This window comes from Anarhichas minor, unplaced genomic scaffold, assembly GCF_050575085.1.
Source record: "Anarhichas minor isolate MPS153535 unplaced genomic scaffold, ASM5057508v1 ptg000030l, whole genome shotgun sequence".
NCBI lineage: Eukaryota > Metazoa > Chordata > Actinopteri > Perciformes > Anarhichadidae > Anarhichas > Anarhichas minor.
The window spans coordinates 1,454,362-1,465,208 of record NW_027466476.1 but is presented as its reverse complement, the minus strand read 5'-3'; the positions used below and the strand labels follow the sequence as shown (position 1 = coordinate 1,465,208).

At 42.6% G+C, this 10,847-nt stretch overlaps 1 protein-coding gene across 4 annotated transcripts in view; it reads right to left on the bottom strand.

Annotated features, from left to right (window-relative positions):
* Positions 1–2,315: 2,315 nt before the first annotated feature.
* pebp4 (phosphatidylethanolamine binding protein 4) overlaps positions 2,316–10,847 on the bottom strand; it is a 47,992-nt gene continuing 39,460 nt past the window's right edge. Inside the window, exons 5-8 of one of the 4 annotated variants that reach the window (XM_076104570.1) lie at positions 10,087–10,132; positions 9,014–9,130; positions 3,921–4,011; positions 2,879–3,040 (exon numbers count right to left, since the gene is read on the bottom strand). In XM_076104570.1, the coding sequence (XP_075960685.1) occupies positions 3,938–4,011; positions 9,014–9,130; positions 10,087–10,132 (237 nt within the window). In that variant the 3' untranslated portion in view covers positions 2,879–3,040; positions 3,921–3,937. Of the gene's footprint in view, positions 3,041–3,920; positions 4,012–9,013; positions 9,131–10,086; positions 10,133–10,847 lie in introns of all 4 variants that reach the window. The other 3 variants (XM_076104569.1, XM_076104568.1, XM_076104571.1) reach the window with 3 other exon arrangements.

Here is a 10,847-nt window from a genome sequence, read left to right as displayed (position 1 = left end):
ACTGTGGATATATAGTCAAATTAGTTTTGTTTTTTCCAGGCTTCATGGAGAAGACTACAACGGCTGTTCCTTGCTATCGGTTAGAGATCTGGAAAGAGACAATGTTCCCAGTTATACCAACAGTAACTGAAAATACTATATTTAGCATTACTGTTTAAAGCAAATACCTTTAATCTTTTTATGATCGAGTTTAATGTAATATTGACAGCGCGACTTGAGAAATATCTTCTATTTATTAGGTTTAATCAGCTGGCAATGATGATGAAGTAAATAATCCCCAAAAGTCTTTATATCTTCAACAGCTTTTTTCATTTCAGGTGACCTGCATCAAAGTTTGATGTCAGAATGTTGAGAATCTCTGATCTAAATAAAGTTAAAGTAACATGCTTGACTAAAAAAGTGTAATGGTTATACATTTCTGAGGAGCACCTAATGAAAATGTGCAGACGCTTTCTGTTGCATTTCATCATCACATCATCGCTAATGGTACATTTCCTCAGTTTCCTATCAAGTCCGGTATTTTGCAATAGCTTAAATGGAACATCATTCAGCTTCTACCCAGTCATTGCTATCTGTCTGGTTATGTGCAGAGTTTTATTTTTCACAGCTAAAAGGAGAAAGTGCATCTTTTTGCTAAGGTATCTGCTTTGACACAAGGCCAACGCAGACATACTTTAGCAAAAAGCTGCACTTTAAAATGTTGCGTTCCTTGTTGGTGTCAATGTTGGCGGAGACAAGCGTTTAAAGGTTCAGTTTGTGACATATTAGCAGCGACGTTACAGATTGCAACCAAATGAAACTACGGTGGCTGACACAAAAACGCAATTGGCCCGATCTTGAGCAAGTGTTTGGTTTGTCCGTTCGGAGCTACTGTAGAAACACGGTGGACTCCGTGAAGAGGACCCGCTCTGTAGGTAGAAAGAAACGGCTCATTCTAAGGTAACAAAACACTATTCTCATTTTCAGGGGATTGTACACTACAGTAAAACATACATATTCATTTGATATTCCATTTCTGCCAATAGAAACACATATGCAAAGTGGTCAGCAGAGCACACTGCTGACATGCATTGGACAGATGTCGCACTCGAGCACATTTTGCCACTGCTCTCAACAAGTGATAAACGACAGGAAGTCTCCAGTGAAATACATATTCTTCTTCAGCAGCAGCGAGAAAAGAAGAATGGAGACTCCATGCATTTTAGATCATGTAGTGCCGGTTAGGCAATTGAATTGATTATACTAATTCCTTTTAATTAATATAAGTTTGAATAAATTAAAAAAATATTAAATGCCTTTCCCATATTATCAGGGGATGTGAACAGTTGCTTTTTCCAGAGAAGCTAATATACCGTGCACCGTTGAACTACAGCTGTCAGTTTTTCTTAATCAGAATATTTCAACTCTCCTGACATTTGGGAGTAAAAATAAACACATTCAAGGAAGCTGAGTGGCAAACCCAGCTGTTTTGGCAGGATATCTCTGAGATATAAAGAAGAAAAAAGAAATGCACAGTGTATTTGGAAGTACAAATCTTGGCATTTCAATGGTGTACTGATGGATTCAAGTAGGTGGTTTTTGGAAGAATGCTCTCCCACTTGGCATGCCTCACAATGAGTGTGGAATTATACTACACTTGCCAATTGTTCAAAATGTGATTTCATAAGTCAAATAAGATGAGTAAATCAAGGTCAAGAGCGATATTCCAGCTGACGGATACTTAACATTTTTTCAAAAGCAATGGACTGTCTGACTAACTGTGGGCCTATGTGCATTGTTTTGGTTGTTCTGCTTGTGGATGCGGCTGCTTTGACTGCTAAGTCGGGGACGCAAACAAAGCAGATGCAGGACAATTTGATCAATGATCTCCCAGAGTTCATTGGGAGGGCACATAGGGGTTTACCAAGGCTGGCTTAACCACCAAAGGAACAAAAACCTCCATTACCTACTCCTGCCTAGCCCACTGATGAGACACCAAATTAGGGTCAATGAAACCACCAACTAAAGATTGATCATCAGAACATCAAAGTCCCTCATGTAAATCCAGTCTTTTCCAGACATCTGGGGTATTGATACAAACCCCTCCCAGAGGAGGGTTGCTGGTTAGAAACCAATATTCCTCATGGGGGGGTTCTCTGAACCACCCTCTACAAAGACTCGTGAAGTCTGAAAAGTATCTAAGTATCTCCTCGTGAACGGGTTGAAAAGTTTATCCACACCATCCTCTACAGACCGGCCCGGTAGGCCTCTTATGCAACTGTACAAAGTTCAAAACGGGTTCATTGTCCCAAAGTTACATTCAAGGACGCTTCAACCTGTGTTCGAGCAGCTTTTACTTTGAAAAACAAAAATCAATCAAGGACTTGAAAGCACCTCAATGTTTCCAATTGGGGAGAGAGTGGTCAATGGAAATATGATAAACAATGACACAAACAGCAAGTTCCCTACACCCAACACACCACATGCCCCACAAGCCCCTCCCCCCTGCCCTGTCACTGCGGAGTATTTTGGTTCAAGTTCCACTGCAGCATCCGGCTGTGTTGCGGTCTCGGTTTCACCTCCCACTTCCTTTTTTTGGCCCTGACGTGTTTCCGCGCCTGAATTAGAATAAACTCTTTCCACAACGAGTTGTGATATCAGGCCGTCTTCCTTTTCTTGCCGACAGTGTTTGGAAACTAATAAGAAATCCCCAGTGAGGTTAAAATCTATCCCCCAAATCCTTTACGCCAGACCACGTGACAGAGATACAGGGCAACATCAAAACCTAACAGCTGGTGTAACACAAAGAGGAAATCTCTTTCCAACTCAACGATAAGATAGCGGCAAAGCGGGGCTGACCTGTTGCAAGCTTTGAAGAAATGATGCTGTTCAATTCAGGGAAAGTGGGTAAACATCTTATTTTATGTTATTGCACTGACAGATTCTTCATTCAGGCATCTGAGCATCCTTCAGTCTTTGTAGTTTTGGGTGAGGAACTGCAGAGTGGACACAGGCTCTCCCAGACCAAACCTTGTGATGAAGGCCTGAAGATCCCATCTACCTGTGGGAGCAGCATGACACATCCACAAAGAAATGTATTAGTATTTACAGATATTTGGGGGGAAAATATACTTAAAACCAAGGTTAGTTTTCAGTCTCATACAAAATTGTTTTGCAGATAAATCAAAACAAGTAAGCAGTTAAACCTCAAAAGTTTATTAGACATGGTTTTTTTTTGTCGTACATAAATTTAGTACAGTCTGATCGCAATCTCTGGTGCATCACAAGAGTGTTTCTCATGACCGCTCGGCCCATGTTTAAGGGATCTGAGGCCTAACTGAGCAGCACATGGCTCTGGGATGTGAGTCACTGAGAACAGCACTGCTGAAAATAAAACATGTTGCTGTAATGATGGAGGTGGGAACGCAAGGACGTATTGGCAAGAAGATATGATTCAATCGCCTGGACTGTTTTTTTTCTTCCCTCCCCTTTTAAACAAACACCAGACGGCCATCCGGCTGGTATGACAATATCACTTCTAAGATTTTGACAACCGCTGATTCCCTGCAGCTTCTCCTCCCTTTACAAAAAAAAAAAAAGACAAATTCACAATTATGATTCCAAGGCAACCTGTGTGCTTAAAACTTGCAAACTTCAACAGATTCTAGAGAGAGCAAGTGTCTGTCTGTCTCTCTGTGTCTTCACATGTTTGAGTGTACATACGACAATGCTGTGCTCCACAATCCAGGGAATCGCTGACATTATGGTATTTCCGTATGTGGAGTAATTACATTAACAGCTGCTCAAGAATAGCGTAGGAAAGTTAATCTTTTGAAAAGAAAGCCAACTATTGGAATGGTCCAAATCTGCAGAGAGAATGGTCTCACAGTTATGCGTTGAGTCTGACTCTCTGCCTGGATAGAAACGTTACTGCTTTTCACCTCTCGTCGCGGCTGCTTTACAGGCCTTCGCTGTTGCTGTTTTTGCCATTAGAGAGCCACATTTCGTATCCTGCAGTATCGCGGAGGAGATCTGGGAGAAGAAATACACTTTGCCGCCGCCACTCGCATCAAATGCACTCACCTCGCATCAATGTAGAAACAATTCAGAAGGATTCATTCACATTTCAGACAAAAGGTCTTATTCAAGACCATCATTTCTTCGGCTATTTTCAGAACACATTACTGTATTCAACTCCTATCAAATCGTACACTAGTTTCTATTTGCGCATCAAAATATTTGAGTGTTTTAAAAATAAAATGACAATTACCAAATTATTACTCAACTATTTTAGGGCTCATGCACCCTTCCTGATCCTCACTACATGTGTAGCTTATGAGGCTGGCACCTCGGTGTGTCCGGGTTTGCCATAAGGTCGGGTCAGGCTCTGAGCTCAGCTGGGGAAGATGATGAATAATAACTGGGAGGTGAGCAGATGAGTACCTGAATCCTGCCAAGTCCCCTCTGTGAACGAGGATTGCCTGCAGAACGGGCTCCAATAATCAAGTGAGGGCAATGGAGTCAAGTGACCTGCCTGTATGATAGGGCATGGCCCCAGTGGCCCCTCTGGCCTGTGCCTCAGTGGGAGATAATGCACCGCCTCTGCAGATCCCCAAACTCCCCTCCATGTCCAGAACAAGGTCCCTCACCTAATTGAGGAAGCACCTTTAAGGGAAACTGAGGGGTGAGGCAACAAACTTTACACTGGATATAGAGGTATAGTCTACGAGTCATGCGGCAGATTTGACTTGCATGACAGTCATGCATTATTAGTCAAACTTTCTCTTTCCCTTTTCAGGGGAAGAACCAACCGTACAGTGGTTTTAGGCAACATTTCCTCCAACCGAGAATGTCACACTGAAGATCACTTTATTGTGGAGTGACGATCAGACGGAGAGTCAAAACCAGGCGCTGCTTGTAAGGCTTTCCACACATAATCCTGTCTAAAGCTGTGCAATCATTGGGCGCAATCCAAAGTGAGGCAAATTCACAATATCTGGTGCTATCACACTGGCTGGTACCCTGCAGATGCCTAGACTAACAAGTGACCTTAAAATAGGCTGGTGTCTGTCTGTTTGTAGTGCAGAGACGCGTTTCAGCCTCTCCCATCTGCCTGCTCATGGAAAGGACAGATAGTGTCGGACCTGAGGGCGATGTTAAAGTCTTCCTGCCTCCCCTTTTGTTTCCACCTTGCTTCTCCGTCTGGGTATGGCAGGGAGATCAGGACTGCTGTGAGGTGACACAGAACTGCTACATTTAGTGGTGTGGGCGGTGTCCCTGTTAAACCTCTTATAGTGTCTCGAAAATACTCAAAACCAAGTGATCCTGTTCATCGCAGTAGAGTAAGAGGAGCCATATCAGGGTAAGAGCTTTACTGAACATTCATATTCATAATAACGCCATCCTAATGTCATGAGGGGGACATTCTTTGTGGGCATCGGAGGTCAGGGGTCAGCCACAGAGCAGTGCATCTTTCGCTCAGAGATGCTTCAGCGGGGCCGACGACTGCTGAGGAGGGACCTGGGTCGAGGAACGGTGTCACACTGTTTGGCTGCTGCTCTCAGCTCACAGCCAGCTGTCAATATCGCAGCCGACATCGTTACCAATTACACCCAACCGGGGACTGCATATTTAAAGAGATATGTCACATGTTGATTGATTTAGTTAGTATTCATCACCTGTCACAAATCGCAGGGAATGAATCAAGAATTTATTAAACGACCCAAGCAATTAATACATTATTGGAATATTTGCTGCTTATTTTTTTCTGTTGATCAACTAATTGAATAATTAACTAACTGTTTCTTGCTGCTGCTAATGGTTATTTTCATTACTGATAGTCATTTGGTCATTTCGGCCCATCACAATTTTTTACAGTCCGAGATCATCAAATTCCATGTTTTATCCGTCCAACAGTCCAAAACAAAAAATTTATTGTGTTTACCTTCACTTATGACAAAGAAAAGCAGCAAATCAAGTGACTACCTGTAACCACAAATTATTGGGCACTTTTGCAATAGATTAATCTGATATTTTCCTGTTGATCTACTAATTGATTAGCTGTTTCAGCTCTTTGATTATTCATTTCAACAGTGAATAATAATATTAAGCTATTCATGGGTGATAGGAGTTGAGGAAAAATTAAGAAACTTTTACCTCGAACCAACAAGCATCTGTTAAAAAAAAACAAAAAACAAAAAAACACAACTAGCCAAAATCCGAAACGTCAAAGTGTTCCTTTAAGGCAGCCGACTCCTGGCTGAAACTCAGGCCTGCTGTAGCAACCAAATCCTGGCTCTCTTGACTCCACGCAGCTCTGATTAATGGTAGAGGCTGTGGGTGGGTGGTAGACATGGATCTGCCCATTACCACACTGCAACATTGCAAATGGCTTCAATTACTGTGGAGTGTGCTGAGCTGGCAGTAGGGGCTCTAGGAGGCAAGATGAGCAACGTACACCATCCAGCAGCGAACTCCGTTCATTCACACAACATGATCGTCGTGTACATCCTCTGCTTCGTAATTTACTACGAAAAGAAAGAAGGGAACTCGTCAATTTTTAGCCAACAATTCTGATGCAGTTTTTTTTGTGACCGTCCCCCCTTTTCTTGTTTCTGATCAAAACAGTTGAGGTCCCATTCAGGAGGCAGGGGCCGGGATGCGTGAACAGTGCATGTGCAAACTACCGTGTGGGCTGAAACAACATGGCCTCTCTCAAGGCCTCCGTTTCCCTGCCCGGGAAACGCTAACACTGTTTCCCTTGACAAACTGACTCGGTGGCACTGAACAGTAGCAGGACATATTGAGGGCTTGCCAAGTGGCTGACAAGTATCACAAGGGCCTGTGTGCCCACGCCTGCCCCCCACCCTGGCACAGGGGCAGCCTCCAGTCAGGGACAGCCTTCCTGAGCCAGAGTGAAGGGGATTCCCCACGATCACGCCCCTGTGCCTGGTGCCAAGAGCACAGCCCCCCTGTAGTTCCTTGTGTAACAAACCAGCTGTCTCCATAAGTTCACTGACCCACATGCATAACCTTATCACAGGAGGCACAACAGCCCTGCTCCACCTCCCATTGTTTAACCCTTTTACTATTTAAGCGATGGTCAGAGATGAAAAGAAAAAAGACGACAAATTTGCAATGAAATTGAGTCAACGACTGCGCTACTGGAAGTGGAAAATGATCATTAGGAGTCTCCCACCCACGTCTAAATGCTCTCCCTTTGCAAATCACATCAATTAATGTCATGGGCTATGAAAAATGCTCTCTGTGTCATACCACATGGAGGGAGGACAGACGCTAATAAGTGAACATACTTAACGGAGGAGGTGGGGAGACATGGGATTCCCTCCGTTCCTCTTGTCTGTGCGGGAATACCGCGCTCATGGCCAAGTGAAGGCCATCCATAATACAGCAGGTACACCGTTGAATTCAAGCAAACCAATAATAACTGTAAAATTGAATATTTTTCTGTTCATAAACCCTGGCTAGGCTTTCACGTGTCATTCAGCGTCTATTTCCATTATATCCCTTTTTACAAGGGCAGTTATCCTCTCCAGAATTGACCCATCAAATGAGACATTTGATTATCCAAGAGTGAATTCCTTAATTACATTATAGATAGAACAGTTTGCAAGAGAGAGGATGTGCAACAGCGGGAGTTAAACTCATCCAGTAGATTAAGGATGGGTGGATCCACTCAGTTCAATCGCTTCATGATGAGGGGGCAACTTCTGTGTTGGAGCTGGATGCAGAAAATGAGTATGCTCCAGTTTATTTTGCACAAAAAGATATATTAAAATATTCTAAATAGCCGGCTATTATTCATGCTACCATTTCTTCACCCTAACTAGTTCTGACACAGTGAATATTATAACAATACCTTCCCAAATTCGGAGTTTGGATATGTAAAATACTCCAAAGTACAACTTTGACATTTCTTTTTCCAGAGGTTTCAACATCAAACAGACCTCAGCCTAATATGCCTTGATTGTTTGCTGACATAGCTGTCAAAACTTCAAACAGCAGAGACTGGCAGCTCCACTCATTCACGGCCACACCGCCCTGATCTCCCCTCAAATCACTGGCTGTGACCCGAGTAGAACAGACAGATGAGCACGCCTCCTGCGGGGTACCGCACTGTACATCCAAGTGCAATTGCCCACCTCCAAGAGACTTTTCTTCAGGGGGAGGAAATCTCAGAGAACCTGACGTATAAACAAAACAATAGTTCTGCTTTCTGCCAGACAAACACTGTAGTCTTTTGAAAGACGAACTAAGAAAATGATCTGGTAATAATATCAACAGTAATCAAGGTTGTAAGTTGATGTACACAGCTCATGTGTACTGACGTGGTCAGGCAGACTCGTGCAGGTCTGCGTGGGACAGTTACTTGTCTCCTTGACCCCTCAGGCATTAGAACTGTAGCAGACTTACTCACTAACCTCATAAACATTTCCCTTGTTAAGTTCAAGCACTTGGAGAAAATGATCTTTCTAAAGTAACTCCAAATACGTTGATGAAATGCTCATAATTGTTTTTTGAATTATGCATCATGATGTGTCCTCAGAAAACAGCCACGGACCAAAACCTGATCTTAAAGGTGGTTAGATGGTGTCTGGCTGGAGTGTCTCGGGACATTATATAATAAATCGAATTACTAATACTAGCAGCTTCAGTCTCCTAATATGGAAACATTACACCCTAAATAAAGGATTAAGCCCACTCAAACAAATGATGCAACACCTACATCAATCTAATGTTGTAAAATGACACAACTTCCTACTGTATGACAGGAAATAGAATCATCTACTTGCTTAAGCTCCAAAAACAATCCCTGCAGTAGCCTATATAGGTTACTAAAACACAAAAAAAAGATAGTGTTTGGGCCTTGAGTTTTAATTCCTTGGTGCAATCTTTCTATTGCTGATTCAACAACTAACTGTTGGCAGTTGTGTTGATCAGTGTTGTATGATGGATGATGCTGCAGGAGCCAACATGGCTGTGAACTCAAGGTGCTGGTGAGCGGAGTCATTACCGCGGGAGGACTTCTCCTGCTCAGTCAGTGACACTGGTGCGTGTGGAAGCTGCTCAAACAACATGAACTGGTAGCGGTGAAAACCAGATTTCTGTGGCGGGGTTGGAGGATGGTAGTCTGCGTGGAAAAACAAAGAATCAGAATGAGGAGAGCTGAGATCAGTGATATTACAGAGCAATATATACGATTTTCACAATGATGCAACTAAAATCTAACAGTGGGCTTAATCTTTGAAATCCTAATTCTTCATCCTCTTTATGAATCTGGATTATTTTTCTAGATTACAATAAACAATGGTAGCTGTAGATCCATAAAAATTCCTAGCGTTCTTCAGTCACTCTGGGTTGTGGGATATAAGCGGGCTGGTTTTCCTTTGGATAAATCCTCTTAAATCAACACTGACACTGAAGGACAGTAAACACCCAAAATCACTCTCAGGCTTCACATCTGACTCTCAACTCTATTGTTGCCGTTACACCCGTTACACTCGCTCACAAATGCTAATTCGGGCAGAACGACGTGATTGGACGGGTTTATTACAGTCCTGTAACAACCACAGACACCAGATTTATTCCTTTTTTTTTGGTCAGTCTGCCCTGCTCACTCCTGGTTCTGGTTCTTCAGAGCCTCCCTTCCCTCCAGTAGGTCCAGCTATACGGCCTGGGCCTCGAGCAGCGTGGGGTCTGTGATGGCTCTGGTTCTCAGGCCCCCCTGGAGCCTGAGCTGAAGGAGTTTCTAATGAACCTGCTTGATTTCATCTGATTTTGTTCGAAGCCCGGTGGCACCAATGAGGCATTAATTAAGAATAACTGTATGGAAATAAAAAATCTTCTCGCTGCTAGTCTTCCTCACTTATGTAGGTCATAAAGAGGCATCAGGATTAAATTGAGACGGTTATATAACCAGTTTAAAGTTCCTCACAGTAACTTTCAGTTAAATTGCTGAAAGTGACAATGAAATAAAAACTAAATGTTAACTAAACATAAAAATAAATCTTAAACAACACAAATGCCGAAGACAAGCTTATGTCATGAAAGTAAACCAAGATATAATGAATTGAAAACCATACTTACCAGTGAGGGTCTTCCCACGTATCTGTCCGTTCTTGAGCGCATTGCCCTGATAATTCAGACACAGAGGGACATTTATGACGGATAGTAACGTCGGGTCAATGATCGGTAAACAAATACGAACTAAAAATCAAATCAAATTAGACAAGAAAGAAGAACATACAGTGGGACATTACACAGCTTCCTACAACACAACATGATGCCACTTTCCCTTTGTACTGCCACAGCCAACTGTTACACACTCCCTTAGCTCACTGGTCAGTCCTTGAATTAGCACCCACTACCAACTTCAGAAAGGCGGGAGTGGCCCTTTAATTCCCAAAGGCAGTTTTTATTTGGAGCCAATTTTGTCACAGTTTACTAGATCCACAGTTTATTAGATCCATAGATCCATAAAACATTGAGACTTAGGTGATGATTGGAAAGAGACAATAATTTGTCGCTAGTATCTAAAAATAAAAAAGAGCAAATTAAACCACTGAGTGGATTTCTAGGTAGCAATTCCCCATATTATTAATTGTACATCAACTTCCTGTTGCCTAGAAACAGATATCGTGTCACCCGATGTGAAGCGCAGATATTATTCATAAGCATTTTCTACTGTATATTTGTCAGGTTAAACTCCCTCATCCCCAGGAAGCACACAGTTAAGCACCTCGCACTGCAAATTGCACACAGGAATGTTTGTTTAATAGACTTGGCTGCTTATTGCAAGACGGCTGCATTCTCGAGTGGGAGGAAAAGGACTAAATGTGTTGTCTGTG